The following is a 22936-nucleotide window of genomic DNA, read 5'->3' as shown; positions in this document are numbered from 1 at the left end:
AGGAGGATCTCTGAGGCACCTTCTGGGGCTTGATCCTAGGCAACCTTTCAGTTTGTCCTCTGGGGATCGATGACATCTTTGCAGGGACTCTTGTCTGGTTTCTGTCTCCTGGAACCAAGTACTTAATGTTGACGATATGGATGAATGAATGAGCTTCACTTTGGGCTGACTTAGAAATGTTAGAACCATGTCCCATAGTTGTTTTTTTTTTTCCTTACAAAATATTGGTACTTGGGGCCTTCACATTGATTGGTGGCATTTCGAAAGGTATGAGCTTCACTTTGTGTGGGCCCTGCCTCAATCTACATAGATCATAACTTTCTCCATGGATTGGCCCAGGGTTTCTCAATCTGGGGACCATGGGTAGATTTCAGGGAGTCTATGAACTTAGATGGGAATAAATTACATTTTTATTTTCGCTAACCCCTAAAATTTAGTATTTTCTTATAATTATGAATGTTGGAACTGGCAAAAGTAAACACTGGCCTTTAAAGGTGAATCGTGCCTGGACTCTGAGAGATGAGCTATCCAGGATAGCTCTGCCCCTGCAGGATGTGCTAGGAAGCTGCCTGCCCACCACCCTGTGGTGAACCTGTATCCTTAGCATGACATGGATCTGGTGATAAGCAGAGGATATGGCACCCACCACTGGACACCCAGAGAAGAGGGAGGCTGCAGAGGTACCATCCTCACCTCCTCCAGGAGGTCATGATGGCACCTGAACTCCAGAGTTGGGCTCACAGGGAGGAGAGCTGTGGGCATGCCTGGGAGCATCTTGACACCTGAGTGAAATCCTCTTGGTCTTCCAGCTGTAGTCAGAGCTGCTGACCTGCCTCGTGAGAAGAGTCTGATTCTGGACGATGGCTCTCATCCTCCAAATGCACGTCCTGGGGCTGTTAGTAGCATTTGGTATGATCCTTTAAACCAGGATCTCCGAAGGTTGCATAAGTATTTTGTGATATTTCACTTGAAGTTCAGCCTCCCCCTCGCCTTATACTTCAAGGAATGGCCTTTGAAAGTCAGTCCCACATGGGGACTCCAGAACCCCAAGGTGCAAGGACCCTGGCAGCTCTGACACCCATCTTTCTAAGTTCTTGTTGTCTAGGCTGGAAAGGCCTTGGCACTGTGAACCCTCATTAGTTCATCCTTGAAGGGAGAGAAATGGAATCTCCTTTTCCCTGTCATGGGAGGGGGCATTCTCATCCAGTGGCTCTGAATCCAGGTACCAGCCTGCGGGGCTGCAGTGAATTTCTCCCCCATATCAGAGCCAGGTCCTTTGAGGTGAATAACCCAGGATGTCACCCAAACTTTCTCCTGAAAACTCGGGCCACCAGCAGGGAGAATCATTTCTGAGGTGAGGTCTCCCTCTAGTGGCCGCATTGCAGATTGGCATCAGGGCCTTCGTTGGCATGGACAAGACCAAAATTTAAAAGTCAATGATTCTTGACTGGAATTCCTCCGTGGAATCTGAGCCCTGGAAGAAAGTGCTGAAACTTCGTTATATATCCCCATAGATTATCTGCCAATAAGTATAATAAGTAATGGCTCTCTATCTCTTCCTCCCTCTCTCCCTCCTCTCCCTCCCTGTCCCTGTCCTTCCCCCTCATCTCCCTCCTTTCTCCCTCTTCCCTTCCACAATCATCTCCCTCTCCCCTTCCCTCTCTTTTTCTCCCCCTCTCTTCTCCTCTTCTTCTCACTCTGCATCTCCCTCCCTTCTCCTTCTCACTCTCCATATCCATCTCTTCTCCTTCTCCCTGCTGTCTCTTTTTCTCTCCCTCCCCCCTCTCCCTCTTTCTCCCTCTTTCTCCCTCTCCATCCTTTCTCCCTTTGCCCCCCTTCTTTTTTTCTCCCCCTCCCCATCTCTGTTCCTTCCCCTTCTCACTCTCCATGTCCATCCCTTCTCCCTCTTCCCCCCTCAATCTCTTTTTCTCCCCCTCCCCCCTCTCCCTCTCCCTCTTCCTTCTTCAGCGCTGGTGTGGGCCGGACTGGCACCTTCATCGTCATCGATGCCATCATAGATATGATGCACGCTGAGCAGAAGGTTGACGTCTTTGAGTTTGTTTCCAGGATCCGTAACCAGCGGCCTCAAATGGTTCAAACTGATGTAAGTGAAGGTTTTGTTTGCATAACTTTTCTTTCTGATCCATCTTGCAGACCGAGTCCATACACTTACATATGGGCCATTCAGCCCCATAAAACCACTCCAGCGATGTTAATGAAAAGGCTGTGTGGTCTATGGATCTGGATGAAAGGCCCTGCCCTCCCTCCCCTCAGCTCTTCATCTGTAGAACAAGGCTAAGCTCCAGTCTGGGACCATGTCCCTCTCAGGGAGGAGATGAGGGGCAGTGGGTGTTGAACGTTGCATACCCTGTAAGTTCCCACAGTTGTGTTGGTTTGTTTTTTCTTTGTGAGTTAGGGATAAGAAATCAGGAAGTGTCTGTGGTCTAGAAAAACAAAACATGGAGACAAAACTAAGAAAAAATAAAACTGTTCAGGTTTACCCAGCCTGCTTTCAGAAGCGTGTTCCTTAAACTGCATGAGCATCTTTTTCCACAGAGAAGAGATTTCTATGCAAACAATGATTGATCTTTCGCTTATATCCCCCTTTCTGCTCTCCCCTCCACCCACACACATACCCTCACCTTCCTTTTTAGGACCAATGAGGACATCGGGCCCAAGGAACCTGACTAGGGAGGGCTGGGGGGGACAAGACCCCCCCTCCACCGCCACACTGTTCACCTCCAACTGTCCCTTCTTCTTTTCTCTCCTCTTCCTGCTCAGATGCAGTATACGTTCATCTACCAAGCCTTATTAGAATACTACCTCTACGGAGACACAGAGCTGGACGTGGCCTCCTTGGAGAAGCATCTCCAATCTCTTCACAGCCCAACAGCACCCTTGGACAAAATAGGCCTCGAAGAAGAGTTCAGAGTAAGTGCCAACATTGGGCCTCTTGGGGACGTCTCTGGGTTGGAGAAGAAGCGTCAAAATGGGTACATGTTGGCATCAAAAATGCATAAACCGTGTGATCCCTGGGCATGAAAACAAATCCAGGAAGGTGGCAGATATGGTGTGGTAGAAAGAGAGCTGGCCCTGGGTGCGAATCTTGGGCAAATTCCTCGACCTCTGGAATAGAGAGGTCGTCCTTACACCACCCACCTCCCTGAGCTGTGGTAGGAAGACAGTTCTACTCATTAGAATGCTCCATCAAGATGAGCTGACCTCACGACTGAGTGGGGCAGCATGAGAATGCCTGGGTTCATGCCCCAGCTCTGACATTCAAGAGCTATGCCTCTAGGCAAGTCACTTTTTCCCCCTGGGCTTCACTTTCCTCATCTGTAAAACGGAGGTAATCCTCTACTTTCGCAACAGGATCATTGTAGGGAAATTGTTCCATAAACCTTGAAGCACTATGGGTGTGGGGCCATATTGTTAGGAAGTGTTTTCAGACCAGTGAGCTGGGGGGAGATGATGATGAGGAGGAGGAGGAGGAGGAGGATAAGAAGGAGAGAGGTAGCATGGTAATAAAAGTGGTGGTTGTTGTTTTGGACCGAATGCGTGATTTCATTGGCCAGGATGTCAGAAGGAGGACCTGAACCCAGATCTTCCTGTCTCTAAGGCTAGCCTGCTAGCCACAAAACCATAATGACAATAATAGTATAATTCATATTTCCATGAGAAATTGAATTTATCATGAAATTGAAATGCAACCTAATAATAAAATTCACATTTCTTTGGGTGAAAAGTGCTTTGCAGGCATCGTGGTGAGAAACAAATGGGGGACGTACAAATATTGCCATCTCCCTTTTACTGATGAGAAAACTGGGTCCCTGAGAAGGGAAGCAATTTGCCTTTGATCACATGGGCTGATGAGTGTCTGAGACAAGATTCAAACTCAGGACTCCTGACCGCAGGCCCAAGAATCTATCCACGAAACCACACTGCCTCCCAAACATTCATAGTCTTAAAACCTGGTGCTGTAATCTTGCTTCCCATAGCAGGATTAATTTTTTGAGGACAGGGTAAGTTTTGTTGATATCTTTGTACTCCTAGTGCGTAGCATAGAGTGGCTGGTTACTAAGTCCTTGTTGGATGGATGGATGGATGGATGGGTGGATGGATGGATGGATGGATGGGTGGATGGATGGATGGATGGGTGGATGGATGGATAGATGACATGTTCCTTGCTCTTTTCTGAAGCCAAGGAGTTGAAGCGAAGTGAGCAAGGCACTCACCCCCTGGGTCAGCTCTTCCAAGGGCCGCCATGATATCTTGCAGAGGGGAATCCAGGAACCACCCAATGTAACTTTGCCTTTCTGTATTTCCAACTGCAGAAATTGACAAACGTTCGAATAATGAAAGAAAACATGAGAACGGGCAACTTACCAGCAAACATGAAGAAAGCGCGCGTCATCCAGATTATCCCATGTAAGGCAGCCACTGGGTGGCAATCTACGTGATTACAGATTACCGCAGGGTTTCATTAGGTGTTCCCGGATGGGACGATCCAGGGCCCTCCAGGAGAGTTTAGCAGGCTTCTGGAAGCTGATCTCTGCTGGAAGCTGGATGTTCCCCAAGATTAGCTATGTGAGCGTCTAGGAAGCCTGGTCCACATAGAGGGCCACAAGCCTTAGTTATAATAGCATCAGAGATGTGGAGCTGGGAGGAACCCCAGAGATCATCCAAGATCCTGAAGCGTTCACTCCAATCAGCAGCTGTTCGTTAAATGCCCCTTGCCAATCTAGTCCTGTGCACCCTGGCATTATGGTGCCTGAAATGAGCCCAGCCTACAGAGGAGACAAGACAGAGTCTGAGGACCTGGATTCAAATCCTGACTCTGATGCTTAATAACTGTATGACCCTGAGCAAACCATTTCCACTTTCTGGTCCTCTGTCTCCTTCTCTGGGAAATGGACAGGGTGCACCAAGGAACATCCGAGGCCCCTTCTAGCTCAAGGTCTCCTCACCTAGGCCAGTGACCAAAACAACCACTGCAAAGACTTCATTAGATGTAAATGCATAGCATGTGCACCACATGTGTCATACAGTATTGACATGCAAGAAGAAGGCAGCGTGCAATGAGGTCCCGGCTTTCTAATGGAGACAGTAAATGTGAGAGAAATTGGAGAAAGGGGGTGTCCCTGTGAGCAGGCGTCAATAAGAAAAGCTTTGTGGAGGAGAGGGGATCTGGATGGGCCCTGGAAGGGTGGGTAGGACACAGCAGGTGGGGAGGGGAAGGAGTAGAGACACTGTTTAGCTACATAAAAGGGACCAGAACGGCAAGAAGATCAGGCCATCCTAGGAGAAGGGAGGGGAGTTCTGGGGAACAGGAGGACAAATTGTGTGGGGTCAGATTATGGAAATGGGGTAGGCAGTAGAGAGTCATTGGAGGCTATTAAGCACAGAAGTAGCATGCTGAAAGAATTTTAAGAAGATCCATCCCATGGTGGGATGAGGGTGAACTGGGGTGGGCAGAGGCTGTTGTGGGGTGGGGGAGAGACTCTGGGAAAGGAGATAGTAACAAGGCTTTGGTGAGGCAGGGGCAAGTTTGAAAGCATTGTAGGGGGAAACTCATCACTGGTTTAATGTGAGAAGATCCAAAATTGGGTGTGGGGTGTAGATCAAAGATGACTCCAGCCTAGCAAATGGGAAGCCCTTGGCAGCCCAAGGCTGGAAAAGAGGGATCTGCTTGGGGAAGAAGAAATTAGGTACCAGTGTGACCTCTCTGACCTTCAGTTTCTTTATCTGTAAAATGAGGGGGCTGGACAGCAAGATCCTCTAAACCTCCAATCCCTCAAGCCTGTGAGCTGAGCTATAAATGGGAGTGGTACCAGCACCTCCCTCTCAGGATTGGTGCGGGGATCTAACGAGATCATCTTTGTAGGGCACTTTGAAAACCTTCCAAGTTCTACACAGATGATTGGAATAGCTCTGATTATCCTCTGACTTTAAGTAGGGGGATTTCCATATCCATTATTCAAGATTCCTTAATTAGTGACACTCTGCATTACTGGATATCTTAAGCATTTCCTAACAATTAGAACACCCAGAAGTGAGTGAGTGGGGTGGCCTCAGGAGGTAATGAGTGAGTTCTCATCCTGAAGGTCCTTATGCAGGACATGGATGAACCTCCTGTCAGGGAAGGAAGAGTGGGGCTCCATTGGGCTGGGGGCTGCCCAGCTCCCCTCTGACTCTGACATTCCATGCTCCTCCCCTGCCTTCTAGATCAACGTGAGCGTCGATGCCGTCTTTTTAAAGCATATGTTTTGTCATTGGCATTTCACAGTCCACGCTCAGTGCAGTCAGTCACTCACAGAAAAGAAAAAGCATCCATGAGCTATTTTCTAGAGCTCGGGTATAAAGCAACGATGATGGTGATGCTGCTGAAGGTGTGATAGCTGGTCATAATAGCTGTGAGTGTAAATTTGTAAGCACTTTCAAAGTATTACCTCATTTTAGCTTCACAACAATCCTGGAAAGTAGGTTCTGTTATTACCCTCATTTTACAGTTGAGAAAACTGAGGCAAACAGGGTCACACAGATAGTAAGCATCTGAGGATGGATTGGAACTCAGTTCTTCCTGACTCTAAGCACAGATTTCTATCCACTGCACCTTTGTAAATAGTTCTAAGTGGTACCAGTTTGAAAAAGGAGAGGCGCTTGGTTTCACGGGATCTTCACATCTCAGCGATTGTATGTTAGAAGCTGGAAACGAGGGAGCCATTCAGCGCACGCAATCCATTCCAACAAAAGAAAAATGCTTTTTTCCCCTTTTTTTTCCTTCGTTTTTGTAGATGACTTCAACAGAGTGATTCTGTCCATGAAAAGAGGCCAAGAATACACTGACTACATCAACGCCTCCTTCATAGATGTAAGTGTGCCCTGAAGACTCACCCAGTCTTCAGATGAAATTCTGTATGCAGTAAACATTTATTAAACACTCACTGTACGCTCTGAGATGCTGTGGAAACAGAGGCAAAGGCAGTGCCAGGCCCTGGTGGAATAGACACAAAAACAGCCCTACTTTCAGAGAGCTTACCTTCTATTGGAGAGAAACAATAAATATGCTCAAAGTATATATCCAGTAATGTTTGGAGAAGGGTTCATAATTAGTCAGCAGGTGTCATGGCAGGATTGAAGTTATTCCAAGCTTTGGGAACAGCCTGGAGTCAGTAAAGTATAGGGTCTGTTCAGTGATGGACAGTATTTATCTTGGCTGAAAAGACTGAGGTAAGTCTAGAAAGGATAGTTGGTACCAAATCAAGTTGGGCCTTGGAGTTTGGGCAGTGCAAAGCCACTAAAGGTTTTTGATCCAAGGAGTGACTTGGCCAAATCTTTCCCTGAGCCTAGATTGGATGCAGGAGCAAGAGGAAGCCAGCCAGCAGGTAACTGTAGATGTCTAGACAGGTGGTCCTGGGAGCCCATCATGGGCTAGTGCTAGTGGGAAGAGGGAGAAGATTTGAGAATTGCCCCTTGGGTCAGAGCTGTCTTTGCACATCACTCTGTTTGAGGAAGGCCCCTGCTGCTCTCAGGTCAGGAAGGCCTTCCCTGAGACAGACCGAGACTTTCAAACAGCCTAATTAACTGTTGGCAACGCTTTCCTCCTTTATTATTGGCCCTGCCTACAGAAACTTTTGTAGGCACAAGTGATGCTGGGGAGCAGAGATGTGCAGGAATACAACTCATGCATTTGCTTGGAGGTTGTCTCTAACTGAAAATTCTCCAGAGGAGCTGGCAATCTACAACACCCCATCAGAAATAAGCTGGGAGTCAGATTTATGGATAAAGGAAGAATTTAGGACTAAAGAAGGTATAGAGAGCGTTACAAAATATAAAATGGGGGGCAGCTAGGTGGCTCAGTGGATAGAGCACTGGCCTTGGAGTCAGGAGGACCTGAGTTCAAATCCACCCTCAGACACTTACTAGTTGTGTGACCCTGGGCAAGTCACTTAATCCTGATTGCCTCAAAAAGAAAGACAAAATGTAAAATAAATAATTTTGATTATATAAAATTAAAAAAGTTTCGCACAAACAAAACCAATGCAACCGAAATCATAAGGAAAGCAGAAAACTAGGACATTTTTTTGCAACAACTATCTCAATAAAGACCTCATTTCTCAAATGTATAGAAACTAAGTCAAATTTATAAAAATACAAGTCATTCCCCAATTTATAAATGGTCAAAGGATACAAACCAGGCAGTTTTCAGACAAAGAAATCAAAGCTATCTATAGTCATATAAAAAATGCTCTAAATCACTATTGATCAGAAAAATGCAAATTAAAACAACTCTGAGGCACCATCTCACATCTATTAGAGTAGCTAATATGGCAAAAATGGAAAATCAAAGGGGTCTCCAACAATTGGGAAATGGCTAAACAAGCTGCAGTATATGATTATGATGGAATATCACTGTGCAATAAGAAATGAGGAGCAGGATGATATCAGAAAAACATGGAAAGACTTACACGAACTGATGCAAAGTGAACTGAACAGAACCAGGAGAATGTTGTGCACAGTAACAGCAGCATTGCTCACAGCAGCATTGCTCAACGAAGAGCTGTGAATGATTTAGCTATTCTCAGCAACACAGTGATCTAAAACTATCCCAAAGGACTAATGATAAAGCAGACTATCTGCCTCCAGAGAAAGAACTGATATTGATTGAATACAGACTGAAGCAGGCTATCTTTCTTTCTTTCTTTCTTTCTTTCTTTCTTTCTTTCTTTCTTTCTTTCTTTCTCTCTTTCTTTCTTTCTTTCTTCCTTCCTTCCTTCCTTCCTTCCTTCCTTCCTTCCTTCCTTCCTTCCTTTTCTTTTCTCTTTTTTCTTCCTTCCTTCCTTTCTTTTTCTTTTATTCAAGTCTTCTTGTGAAAAATGATTAATATGGAAATGTTTTACATAACTGCATATGTATAACCTATATCTGATTGTTTGCCATCTCAGGGAGGGGGAAAGGAAGGGAAGGATAGAATTTGGAACTTCAAACTTTAAATAAAAATGTTTTTAAAAAGAAAGAAAGAATGAAATGGGGTAGGAGAATGCCCTGACATTTCAGGGATCTGAAGCAGATGGATCATTCTGTCTAAGGGGGTGATCTTGTCTAGGTCACCTGCTGGGCCTGGCTCAGGTATGGGAGAGGACACTCCACCCACTCCTGCCAGGTCCTGAAGGTAGGACCTTTGATGTTAAAATCATCACTTGACCCGAGCCAAAAGCAATGTGGGAGTGGCTCAGAATCCAGCTGTCTCCCTTCTCTTTAAAGGGATATCGGCAGAAGGACTATTTCATCGCAACCCAAGGACCGCTTCCGCACACAGTGGAAGACTTCTGGAGGATGGTCTGGGAGTGGAAATGTCACACAATTGTGATGCTGACCGAGGTCCAAGAGAGGGAGCAGGTGAGGAGCAGTCCCAGCGGCAGCTTATCTGCCAGATTTCCTATGGAGGTCCTGGGCATCGAGGATCTTAGGCTAGAGAATGTTTGAGTCGGGGTTATTGTTTGACAATTTCCATTATCCTAGCTCCTCCTAGTACTTTCACCCCTAAAACTGCCTTGTAGTTATTTTTATGTACCTATAAATATACATGTTGCATGCAACCCTACCCTTAAAGAATGGAAGCTCCCCAAGGGCAGGGGGTTTTGCCTGGCATAATCAGCCATTGGATAAGTGTCAATAGATGGTTTGGGTCCTGCAAGCCAGTTTGGGAAGCCTTGTGCAATGAAGGCATGGTCACCATGGAGTTGTATTGGGATAACAAAGCCTTCTTTTACTGTCCTCTAAGACCTTCTGTTTAGGCAGTCTCTCAACTCTGCCCACTTTTGTTTGCCAATATCACCAGCTGTGGGGGGAAATTCCTTCCCATTATGTGAGATCATAAAAACATGGAGATTAATGTGTGTGCCCAGTTGCTATGTCACTACATAAATGGAATGAATTGAAAGTCTCTGAAGCTGTTCCTAAACTTTTCTTAGAATTTGCAGGAAAATAGTGACTGAAAGTCTTTGTTTTTTATTTTGATCTCCCAGGAAAAATGCTTTCAGTATTGGCCAGCAGATGGCTCCGTGACTCACGGAGAGATCAATATTGAAATAAAAAGTGACACCATTTCTGAGGCCATCAGTGTACGAGATTTCTTGGTTACTTTTAATCAGGTATTGGATGCATCATTTTTTTTTTTAACCCCTCGGGAGGTGAAGAGTAAAAATTGCTGTTTGAAACTCAATGACCCGGAAGAGTTCCAGAAGCAATGAATGTGTGCTGGGTTTTTATTTATTAAGCAAGAGCACTGCCCACACAGTTATTCATTCCTCTGGGAGTATGGCAAGGGAACCAAAATGAGCCTGCACAGTGATGCCCACCAAGGACCCCTTTAGCATGTTGACCTGCCCCCTAGTGGAGATCTCTGGCATAACATATTGGTGAAGGATTGGAAACATGGGGGTTTCTGGGGTCATCTGGAAGTTTTCCAAAGGGGAATTTTAGAAAGCTGGACTTTCTAACTCAGCGTTGGCTGTGAATGTCGCATGTGTTTAGGTTCCTAGTTTCCTCTGGGTCAGTAAGGATCCTCAGAGCTCATTTTACAAATGAGGGGGAGTGAGAGAAGGGGGGGGAAGGAGCTGAAATCTCATCAGCTGCTGTCTTTTGTCCTCTTGCCAAGGGGCCAAAAGACATCCCTGTCCTCTGCAGAGTGAGAGGAACAGGTAAGCAGAGAACTAAACCCAGGTTCATCTTTGGTTGCCCTCATCAGGTGGCACCTCACACCTGAGCAGCCCTCCATCCCCCTCGCTGGGAGTTCCCAACCTTCTTTGGTTCCCATAGCCTTAAGTTTTCATGAAATAGATCTGGTCTAGGGCTTGACCCATCAGGAGAATGGACCTCAGGGCAGACACTTCATAAAGGCTTGTGGATTGTTTGATGGAGGGAGATCAGAACCTGAAAACAAAGTGTTCAGATCAGCCTTCCTACCTGAAGGTGTGTAATCCCCCTGCCCTGTGCCTCAACCCCCTCTAGGAGAAGAAGAGCAGGCTGGTCAGACAGTTTCACTTTCATGGCTGGCCTGAGATTGGGATCCCAGCCGAAGGGAAAGGCATGATTGACCTCATCGCTGCTGTCCAGAAGCAGCAGCAGCAGACAGGCAACCACCCCATCACGGTGCACTGCAGGTAAGGTTCCTGATCCACCTGGCTCCTCAGCGGAGCCCTTCGTTCTCCTGCTGTGGTCTCTTCCTGCCAGTAAGCAGGTGCCTGCGTTGAGCCCACGCTGGAATGGGAACTGAAGTCCCTCCCACTTCATGGACCGCTCAGTGCCTCAGTTTCCACCACTGTAAAATGGAAGCCCTGCTTACACTCTCTCTGTCATGAGGCTTCCTATGGGAAATCATCTTACAAAGCTTTGAAACACAGTAGAAATGTGAGTTATGATTAGGTGCAAACAGGTGTGCAGATCCTAAAGGCCCGCCTCCAGTCTTGTATCTGAGCATTCCTGGTCCCATTAGACTGGCTGGTCTGTGGAGGGCAGTGGTCCTGCCTGGTGGAGGGCCCCCAGAAACAGCCTCATCTGGTGGCAGTCCCTCTGCCTGCGGGGGCGAGTTAGATGGCCCCCGAGGCCCCTCAGGCTCTAAATCTAAACACATTTTACTCTCTTTTTGCGAGCCGTTTTTCCTAATCAGATCCAGAAATCTCCAACTGACTTCAGTTCTGCCCCCATTGCCTCTTTCCTCACCTTAATATCAGAGTGTGAAATTAACCGATTATTCTCATCTATTTCTTTGTAAAGGGCAGGCCCGGCTGCTGTCCCCAGGCTGGCCACTAGGTGGGGCAGAAAACTCGAGTCATGTACTGCTCAGACCCATTTCCAGTGATTTTTGCAATAAGATGCCAATAAGAGACTTGGGAAGGTGCCAAGTTGGAGGAGGCCAGAGCGGGCACACCCACCCTGGGAGAGCCAGGATGCCGTCCTCCCCCACCCCACCTGGGGAAGCCAGCTCCTTCCAAACCTACCCAGAAGCTGTCAGGGTTAGAGCCTATGTAGATAGGTCAGTATTTGTCAAACCCTTAGGGCTGAGAAACAGACAATTGGGTAGCTTTTGTATTAGCCCCTCGGGGCCACCGACTCACTCCTCTGGAAAACAAGGTTAGGTTTCCCTGGAGTTTGGTTGGCAAAGAAACAGCTAGGAATTGAGGGGGGCTGGAGCAGGGGTGCTTTTTTGTGACTTGGACCCCCTTGGAAGTCTGGTGAAGCCTAGGCACCTTTTCGCAGGATCATGTTTTTAAAATGCATAAAATTAAATGCAAAAGATGGAAATTATATTGAAAAACAGTTATCAAATATTGGAGGAAGAAAAAAAAGTTCCCAGGAACCTAGGTATTTTAGCGAGAATAATTGAAGTGACATGCTTCCTTCCTTTGCCTCCCCCACCACGTACTCCAGGTTTATACCTGCTGATTATCCTCTACCTGCCCTGCTCCTCCTTCACCGACTTGTCATCCTCACCCTTCCCTCCTTCTCTTCACCATCCTAACAATTTGTAGTGGCCTGGGGTCTCTGCTCATAAGGGCTATTGTCCCAGGATCTGTCTCCTCCAAATGAGGCGGTGACTGGTCTCCCTCACCATCACTACATCCCCCCACAACTGAAACCATCATTAAACATTTTATTTGAGGATATTTTCTTTTGTTGGCCCTGGGTACAATAATTGCTGGCTGTACCTCTGCCAGTTTAGGACAGAACCTGGCGTTTGCATAAACCAGCCTGTTCTGAGTCAACATAGAGGGGCGGTATGGCCACAGGTCACAGACACTTGTATGGCCTTACCTTGTAGGGAGTAATGGACAGAAGTGGGAGGCATAGATGGGTCCTAGAGTGTGAGCTAGAAGGAAGGCTCTTCATCCAGGCCAACCTCCTTCCCCCTTTTTGTTTTTCCCCACGGGATGAAACTGAGTCCCATGAGGGCCCAAAGACACATAGGCAGAGCCAGGATCTGAACCCAGTTCACCCAGCAGACCTAGCAAAAGGAGTTCAGATTGAGAAGGGGGAGGGAGGAAATCGAAGCTATTTGTTCTGTTGTGTCATATTTTAATGCATCAAGATATAACTTAGGACTCTATGACAAAAGAACTAGATTATTGTAATTTTCATAGACCATTCCCCCTCCCCACCCTTTACAAATGTCACTTTAACTAGGACTTTCACCCTCCTCACCCACCTGGCTGGATGGCTTTGGGCAGGCTAGGCTACCTTCCCTCTCTGGGCCCTCCCCTATGAGAAGATGGAATGGGGCTAGACCAGGGGTGGGGAACCTGTGGCCTTGAGGCCACATGCAGCCCTCTAGATCCTCAAGTGTAACACTTGGACTCAGTCAAAAGGCCACACTTGAGGATCTAGAGGGCTGCATGTGGCCTCAAGGCCATGGGTTCCCCACCCCTGGTCTAGATTCTCTCTAAGTTTCTTTCCAGGTCTCAGGTTCTCTTTTTTAGGCTTCCTAAGTTATAAAGAAAAATCAGGGCAGAAGGAGCAAAAGAGAATGGAAAACAAACCCATCTGGTTTTTGTTTGACTTGGTCCTCTTCTGCATTCACCCTCTGGTCAAGGTGCCCCTGGCATTCCAGTTTGGCAGTGAGGCCACAAATACTTGAGTTGGCTCTGGCTACTCCAGATGATGGGGGTGATGGGGGCCAGTGACAAGTGTTGGCTGCCCTTGATTCTCTTCTTTTATCTCCTTCAAATCCCAGCTGGAGCACCAGCTCCCATGGGAAACCTTTCCCGATTCCCTTGTTACCTGATATCTGGAGGATATGTACCTATTTATGTCTGTGCCTACTTAAGTTGTTATTAGCCCTTACTGTGTGGTAGGCTCTGAGTTAAGGGCTGAATACAAATGCCACCAGAAAGACAGATGGTCCCTACCCTCAAGAGGCTTACATTCTAATGGGGAAAGGAAGCTGAAAAGGGGACAGAGGGTGGAGGTACCCATATGGGGGCCTGGCAGAGAAAGGCCAGGTAGAGCCAGGTATGCAGCCTGAAGTGAATATAAGCTTATTAGGGCAGAGACTCTTGTTTTGTCATTGCTGGTGCACAGAAGGCCTGTAATAAATGTTTGAGTTTTCTTTTTTTAATTGAAATTTTTTTCTCAGTTAACAAAAGTTGATTTTTTCTCACTCCCATCCCTTCCAAGTTAAAAAAGAAAAAAGAAACCCTTCTAACAAATATCCACAGTCAAGTAAAACAAATTCCCATATCAATAAATGCTTGATGATTCTTGGTTGGACAGAGCTTGGTTCAGTCCAAACAGACCCTTGAAAGCAGGGTGGGGCTGGGGCAGCAGTTTTCTGCAGGACTTTTGGCCTTCCTTTTCTTCCTGAGCCCTTTGTAATATCCAACAATGGCTCATTCAAGTACCATCTAACTGTCCATAATACACAAAGCCCTAACAAGGCTGAGAGACGGACAAAGATGAGGCAGGCCGCTCTCAGCCGGCCTTGTAGGGCTTACGGTCTAGTCTGGGCTTGACACATGCGTGGCTGCTGCATTCCTTGCCAGAGAACCAGGAGCTGCTAGGTGCCTGTGCTCTTCATAGAAACGGGAGGCAGGAGGCCACGGTCACCCTGACCATTCAGAGCCTAAAAGTCACTACGAGGTTCGGAACATCTTCCTCTGCCTGAGGGGAATCTGAGAAGGAATGGATGCTCCGTTGCTGTCCAGAGCTTGGGCCAAGGGCAGGAACACCATCCTACCCTCGCTTGCCTTTCTCCCTTGAGCACCACCTCTACGTGCCATCTGTGATGTCTTTTCTGACGAGCTTTGGAGGCGAGATGACTCCTCCTCATGTCCTTTTCTCCCCAACAGCGCCGGAGCGGGGCGGACAGGTACGTTCATAGCACTCAGCAACATTCTGGAACGAGTCAAAGCCGAGGGCCTCCTGGATGTCTTTCAGGCCGTGAAGAGCCTGCGACTGCAGCGGCCACATATGGTGCAAACCTTGGTAGGCTATGGGGTCCAGTGAGTGGGCTGAGCATGGGGGGGGAGGGGGGTTTGCGGTGTTTGGACCCAGGAGGTGCATTTGGCACAGGGGCCAGCGCAGGCTGGAGGCCGCCCGACCACCTCTCCCACACCACTGCCTTCTTACGGGCCGCCCTGGGTCATCACAAGATTTTTGTGATCAAGCAGTAAGTGCCTGCTGTGGGCAAGATACAGAACTGGGCTGTGGAGGACCAAACAGCCCCTCCCCTCAAGGAGCTTACCTTCTACTGGGAGGGGGGAGGACAATACAGGCACATAAGACCTAAATCAATATTAAGATATTTAGGGGTTGGATCACTAAAAACTGGAGCAATCAGGAAAGGGTTCCCAGAGGAGGTGGCCCTGGGCTTTGAAGGAAGGGGGAGCGGGGCTGGGTGAGGAGGGAGGCAGTGCGCTTCATCACGGGACCCTTTCAGACCAATTGTTTAGACCCGGGAGAAACATTAAGAGGGTTCGGTTTGATTTTGTTTTTGGAATTGAGAAATGAAGGCCAATGAAGAGCCAATACTACCGTTGGCTAGCGGAAAGGCCAAGGGTTTTCTGGAAGAAGCGCCTTCCTCTTCCCCCGACTCAGCAGCAGCCTGGTTTCAGGCAGCACATGCCCTTTTTAAGGTTGGCCAGGACAAGCTGCTTTCTCCAAGTCTCTTTATTTGACCCACTTTTCCGTGGTTTCCCAAATGAACGCAGCTGCTGTCTTCTCTCCCGCACGCACACTCTCCACTCTCCCCTGCAGCTGCTCCCTTAGCTCCTCTTGGGTGCATTTGTGGTAGTCCCTCCAGAAGTCCTTTGTCCCAGCCCCACAGCTCACTGCGGAGCAAGGATGTTGATCCTGGCTCTGAACTTAGCACGGTGCCAGGCATGGAAGAACCCTCCGGATTGCTTGTTGACTGGCTGCTGACCAACCTGAAACACAACTCAGATTTGCATTTTTACTAACTGTGGTTTTAAAGTGGTTGTGTCAGACCCTCAAGTGCATCTACTAAGGCTGTTGTTCATTTGTATTTTTTGGATTATAAAATTTTTCAAACCAAGCTCAAAAGACTTTTTTGTTTTTGCATTCCCAAAATGTGCTGATCTAGCCTGAAACCAGATGCTGGTATTTTCAACCTGCAAAGACTACTTTACTTTCAAAATAACAAACCATGACTAAAAGGACAGAACCTTGTAGACAGAAATAGACCTGAATTTTTGGGCAAATTGGCCTGATATTATATACTGGGGAGGGCTACTAACCATGGAGAATCAACTAGCTGTTTCTCTCTCTCTCTCTCTCTCTCTCTCTCTCTCTCTCTCTCTCTCTCTCTCTCTCTCTCTTTTTCCAGGAACAGTATGAATTCTGCTATAAAGTGGTACAAGATTTCATCGATATATTTTCTGATTATGCTAACTTCAAATGAAGATTCCTGCCTTAAAATGTTTTTTTTAATTTAATGGTCAGTACAAATGTTTGTAAATCTTGTTAATTTATTTCATAGTTGACATTAATATTGTTTCTAATTCCTGTGTATATATTTTGTTACACTTTAAATATCACCTGCTCTAAAAGATAGACATTAAACCTAATATCATTATCTTTTTTTAAATTGGCATAACATATTAAGTAAAATCATGTTCTACCACACGTGTATATATTGCACTGCCAATGGTAGTAGTATTTTCCCTTGTCAATAGCTTAATAATGCATTTCATTTCAAAGGCTGAGCATCTCAGAATTTTGTACGGCCACCATTGGAGCTTAAAAGATGAATAATGCATCACATGATTATTTCTGATGCTGAAACAGCCATTCCATTGTTGGTCAAACAGTTCAGGGTTCTCCAAGCACCACCAAACATGGTTGGCTACCTTTGCTTTTGAAAATCCTAGGCATCCCCATTCCAGGGTACCTCCTCCCAAGTTTGGTTCATTCAGAGTCTCAATAGAAGGTTTTTAAATCTTCTATTTTAATCTACATATTTCATTTTCATTTTTAAAAATTATATACCCTTTTAAAGTCTGGATGCAGGTCTAAAACATAGGATAATAATTTTATATACATATATACACATACATATAAGTATGTATATATGTGTGCGTGTATGTTTTGGCCAGGGCTGTCTACCGAGGGCCCCCAGCTCCATACCTACTGGATGGACCCCACGAGAACCCACTTTGCCTCTTAAGAGGCATGTAGAAAACTCTTCTAGGCAGATCACCTGGATTGTTCAGGCCTGCCTCCAATTCAGTGACACCAGAGGTTACTCAAGTTTGACTTGGTTCAAGCTCTGCCGAAGACTTGTTCGCTGTCCCTGAATGATGCCCCACCCTCACCCAGAAGAACGTCCCATGAGGCCCCCAAGCATCATTCCAGATTTTCCCATAGAGCCAGAAAGTCTTCAAGGCAGAGTACTTAAGTAGAGGCATCCAGAGACATAGAAGTAACTCGCCTTTAGAATCTCTGGAAAACGCTTTAGCATGAAAACTTGTCCTGTTTTAGGAAAGAACTGTAATTTTTTTTATTTTCAAACACTTTTAAAGTCGATCTAGATTTGTATGATCTTTTTAAAAGTATCTCTTAAGGTTAAAAAGAGATGAGGAAATCCTCCAGCAAAAGTAGTTTGTTTGGGGATTGTAATACCACTGAAACCTTATATACAGGAGAGAGACTGATCCCACCACAGACAGGACTGATAGAGGGGTAAAGAAAGGTATAAAAGGGAGAAGGGAAGATGTCTGATATAATTCAAGGATCTTTAGACAGAGATATATGAGCACAAAAAAAATATCTTAACCCCATTTGATTTAATTTGCTGCAACCCCTGGATCTAGTCGATGAATTTTTTGTCTTTATTTACAAATAGAAAAGTCTCCTTGAGAAGTCAGGTGATCGTAGCTACCAGGCACTGTTCTGGTGCGACAGGACTATCCCTGCCTGTGCAGGATGAGTCTGGGGACTTGAAATTGCTCGGGTCCGTCCTAGAGGGCACAAGCACACTTTTCACCTCGCCTTGAGGCTGTGGTGGTGTTTGGGAGGAGATGGGGTCCCCAGGTGGAGGGATCCAACGCACACTGTCTGTGACCCTGCCTCATCGTGCCCACGGGATGGATAGCACAGGGCTCCCCATCACTATTTATCATATCCACATGCACTGAATGTTTCTGATGCCAGGAGAAGACATGTCCCAAGGGACAGCAGGGATGTAAGAATCTATCAGTTGTTCAAATGCCAACTGCCAGAGGTCTTTGTTTGACTAAAGAAGAAGAATGCAAAAGGCTAAAAATCTTCTGCAGTGATGCAGGTGTGGTGGGAGCATGAGATTCTAAAGCCAGAAACCCTAGGGATCCTCTCTTCCAGCCCGGTCACTTTTTTTTTTAGAGGAGGAGACTGAAGGTCTGAGAAGTTAGGAATTGTCCGAGGTCACGAAGATAATAAGTAGCAGAGTCTGGATTCGAATCCATGTCCTCTACCAGGACAGTATTTGTGGTTCAGTCTAACAACATTAATGTGTTTGAGTATCTTCGAGGCAGAGTCACGTGCCACGTTTTGGGTTTTGGGTTTTGGCTGTTTTTTTCATCTTAAGCTGATCCTGGTCACTTGCCGGGATCCTGGATGCTTGAGCAGCCATCACCTGATCAGAGCTGACATCTCTCTTCAGGAAACATTGTAACGGCAGGAATTAGGATCCTTGATGGAGAGCTTGGAGGGGTCTTCAGAGGCATGTAGGACTGCCCTCTCCTTTCACAAATGAGGAAACTGAGGCTTGGCCAAGGTGGTGCAGGAAATTGAACTCAGGTCCTCTGGCTCCAAGTTTAGTCCTTCTCAAGGGCAGTTCTAAAGAAAATAGCCCCAGCACTCCCCCCTTACATCACTTCTAGGCGCTGGTCCCAGTCCAACATCGTGGGATCTCCAAGGTCTCTTGCTTGTGTCTAGCTCTGGGGTCTATGTTGGGATGGGCAGTTGATCTTCCCACTAATTTCTTTCTCCGCATCAACCTAATGAATAAATTAATTAAGCTTTCCATAGCAGAAACAGTTCAGAACTCTCTGCCCCCTTTTAGAAGTAGAACTTGACAGACCCAGAGCTCTGGCTTTGCCTTCCCCGGGGGTACCCCGAACATTGATGGCGGCCATGCCTCCTCTCCTTTGCCCCGGCCGGTCTTGGACTGTGGCCCAGCAGAAGACCCTTGTTCGTCATTTCTCCATCAGCATTTATCACTGCTACGTTTGATGGCCCTAAAATAGCCCAGAAGAGAATGATCTGGCGAAACATTTTCTCCATGTGACACTTAGACTTTAGTCAAATAAAGCTGGCCCACTTCTCCAACCAGCCTCCTGCAGAACCAGTGGCTCTTCTTTTCAAGTTTCCTCTCTTGCATGTAACTGTTTTAAAATGCCAAATAATGATGAGAAGGTCCCTTCTGATCTGTACGCTTGATTGGTCACTGTGTGACCGCCTGAACTATTTCTTCTCCTGTGTTACATTAATGAAGAATGCAGACTGTGCTTTCAAATGGTATTTTTATGTGTTTTTAAGAACTTTTCAAAATGAGCCTGACACTTGTGTTTCAGCATTTTGAAACATTTCCACGTTACCTTTTTTTAAAAATGTAAGATTATGGATACTTTTTTTTTTGTTTAACTAAATTGTATTTAATTTATGCACAATCTTTATAATATATGTATGTATGATAAAGTCTCAGTGATCATGCCTTCTTTTATTCCACTTATAATTTGATCTGGCTCTGTTTATCACACAGTGAATGTTGCTGAATTCTTTGTATATGCAAATTGCAAGATCTAATACATTCCAAGGGAAGGTTCAATCTTCTCTTGCATTTTCAGCCTGCATTTTGGTCTTTAAATCTCTTAATTTCATACCCAGACTGTGCATGCATCTAGACTAGGAATTCATCAGTAACTGAAAATTCATTATGTAGGTAAGTTATTTTGTAGTTTTGAAGAATCTTTACTACAGGGTTGGGAGCTTCCCACTAGTAGGCCAGAGCTGGGGCCCAGCTGGATTTCATGGCGGACCAAGGGGCATGTCCCCTTCAAAGAGAAGTTGTCCTGTTGGTCTCTGGAGCTCTGGAGGGATTGACCTGGCCGGCTCATTCAAAACAGGACTATGAACGGTGACTAAGGAGGATTTCATCAACGCTCCCTCTCCCACCAGTATCTGCGGGTCTGACTCAGCAAATAGTGGAGATAGCCATCAGTGTACAGGCTGGCTCACCAAAGAGCGTATAGCATACATACACAGAAAGGAAATGCCTGGCTGCAGAAATGCGGCCAAGAAGGAAAAGCACCTCAGTGAGCCCAGCAAGTGCCCCTTCAGGTCTAATCTGCCTTTTAAAAAAATAATCAATTTTTTAACCACGTTACTTCTTTTGCAGTGAGAAATCTCTATGCTCAATGCTGGGGAAAGCCCTTCTGCCTCCCCCCTTCTCCCCCTGGCCACTAGCACCAGGGGCAGTGCAGACTAACCTAGAGCTTTGCAGGTCTGGACCACATTGGGGAGGTAGGGGCAGAGCTGGCCACCTTTGTCTTGCTTTCATGTAGTCACACAGTAGGGGCTGCTACCTAATAGCATCTGTCCACTCCCCCTGCCATCCTGCAGAGGACAATGCCGATGATTTCCCTAACTGGATGGAGATCAATTTTACAAGAAGCCGTCCATAACCCCCAATGTCTTCCTATCCCACTGGGTTTCATTTTCAGCACCACATTGAGAAGAACAATTCTGTTCTGTTGGGCTGGATGGAGGGTGGCATTTTTGGTCACCATAGGATCGCCCTCAAATAAGAAAAGCCTTCAGGCTGTCATGATCTCCAGCCTCTGGTGGTCTCTTAGAAGAGGTTATTATAACTGGACAAATCAGAAGAGAATGTCTCTAGTGTTGGAGAACACCAACATCACCTGGAAGCCCTCGGGTAGGATTGTCTGTACCTCAGCCAGTGGAGACAGTGAATCTCTGACCCCCATTTAGGCCACATTTAGAATTCGGTATCAGAAGTTCCCACAATGCTGCTTCCTCCCAGACACTACAGCACACACCTCCCCTCAGACACCATCTCAGGAGGGGGCCTTTCACAGGCCATAAGACCCTAGTGGAGCCCACAGGACAGATCTTTGGAGCATAGCTATGGAAACCCAGAAACCCAGATCAGGAGAGACCTGCCTCCTTTCAAGGAAAATATCTAGCCCAGCGTCCTGATCCCTTTTTGTGTCCTGGACCCTCTTGGCCTTCTGGCGAAACCCATAGACGTCTTCTCTGAATCATCTTTTTCAAGACATAAAATAAAATACAAAGGCTTACCAAGGAAACCAATGATAGTGAAATACTGCTGCCAGCTAAGTCCCCCACCCCACCCCCATGAAGCACCCGTTTGGGACTAAAGATTGAGTGAATGGCCCTGCTGCAAAAGCCTCCTTCTCAGGGTCCACTCCCCCTCTCAGTGAAATAGCTTGACCGGTCTGCACAGCTAGACTAGAGTAGCCGGTAGAGGCACTCGCTCCCCTAGACCCGGCCCACCTTCACTCCTTCATTCCTCATGTCCCAGCCTCTGCCCAGCCTCTTTATCCCCACAGAGGTCAAGTACAGTCGTTTTATGGGAGCTCTCAGAACAGTCTGGGGACAGGTCCCCGACCTAAATTCATTTGGATTACTGGGGGCCGCAGAGTCAGGAGCTCACAGTGGCTGACTTCAGACATCATCACAGGAGCAGGATTCACTAAGACAACGCCTCTGGGTTCAAATCTGAGTCTTCATAAAGCTCTAACATGTAGCAGGCCCCAGGCAAATTCTTATGGCCTTGGACTGCAGTGAACCTGTTTAAAAAGATCATTTTCCAACACACTTTGAGGACAGATCAAGAGAGCTTGGCAAACACAAGGGGTCTCATTATTTCAACTTGGTGATAGTCACCTGCATGAACAAACAAGTGGACACCTGCTCTTTTTCCTTCTGCCAACAAGATTCAGTTTGGGACCTGAGCCACAGATGGAGGTCTGGGGAGCAGAATCCTGAATCCTGTAGGCCAACGAACTCTCCAGGTGGTTATGGGTATTACTTCCCAGGGATAATTCACTTCAGCTCTGGGGGAAGGGGGGCAAACTACCCAATTTGTACTTCAGAGACTCTTTAGGACAGACAGAACGATAGGTACCAGGCTGGTGTGTGTGCCCTCCTCTCCCCCACCCCCCAGGCAAGGTTTTTATTATAATTTTTTTTTTTTTTGCTTTTTGGCAGGGCAATTGGGGTTAAGTGACTTGCCCAAGGCAAGGTTTTAACAAAACTCTCACAAGGGGAAAATTACCCCCCCCCTTCTGGATGAAATAGGACTGGTTCCCCATTTGTGTGGAATCTGTCTATGGAGATGGGCGAAGGGGATGGGGAAGGACCTTTGTCTGACTCTCAGGACCATGGTAACAAGGTATAAGGTCTGATGGGTTTGCAAAGCACAGTCCACACCCTTCTCTGATTTGAAACGGACAACAACACTGTGTGGTAGATACTGGTGCTCTTGTTACAAGCATCTTACAGGTAAAAAAACCCAATACTCCAAGAAGTGAATCTTACCCATGATCACAGAGCTGGTGATTGTCGGAGGCAGGATTTGAACCAAGGTCTCCGTGGTTCCGCATCACCCACACTATCCTCCCACCCCACCTGACTAGGAGGTTAAAAATATTCCCAAATGGGTAGGTGGGGGCCTTCCTCTTCCTATCAGGGACCCTTAAGCAGCCTTATGGCGGATCACCAGAAAGACTTCCCTCAGCACAGTGCCTGGCACATAGAAGGCACTTGATACATAGTAACTGAATTGAATGGAATTGACAAGGCCTCCAGTGAAACATCAAGTCATCGGCCGTTTGAGGCGGTAATTCAGCAGCCAATGCTGCTGCATCATTGCAGTCCCAGGGTCACAAGAGCAGGA

The 22936-nt window shown here is 46.6% G+C and overlaps 1 protein-coding gene across 3 annotated transcripts in view; it reads left to right on the top strand.

Annotated features, from left to right (window-relative positions):
* PTPRE (protein tyrosine phosphatase receptor type E) overlaps positions 1–19743 on the top strand; it is a 176602-nt gene extending 156859 nt beyond the window's left edge. For all 3 annotated transcript variants that reach the window (XM_036735633.1, XM_036735632.1, XM_036735634.1), the window contains 9 exons: positions 1969–2104; positions 2782–2931; positions 4335–4428; positions 6795–6871; positions 9265–9399; positions 10029–10154; positions 11014–11165; positions 14847–14982; positions 16343–19743. In XM_036735633.1, coding sequence (XP_036591528.1) covers positions 1969–2104; positions 2782–2931; positions 4335–4428; positions 6795–6871; positions 9265–9399; positions 10029–10154; positions 11014–11165; positions 14847–14982; positions 16343–16417 — 1081 coding nt within the window. In that variant the 3' untranslated portion in view covers positions 16418–19743. The remainder of the gene's footprint in view (positions 1–1968; positions 2105–2781; positions 2932–4334; positions 4429–6794; positions 6872–9264; positions 9400–10028; positions 10155–11013; positions 11166–14846; positions 14983–16342) is intronic.
* The last annotated feature ends 3193 nt before the right edge of the window (positions 19744–22936 follow it).

This window comes from Trichosurus vulpecula, chromosome 8 (genome assembly GCF_011100635.1).
Source record: "Trichosurus vulpecula isolate mTriVul1 chromosome 8, mTriVul1.pri, whole genome shotgun sequence".
Lineage (NCBI taxonomy): Eukaryota > Metazoa > Chordata > Mammalia > Diprotodontia > Phalangeridae > Trichosurus > Trichosurus vulpecula.
The sequence above is the reverse complement of the archived record's forward strand: the minus strand, read 5'-3'. Positions and strand labels throughout refer to the sequence as shown.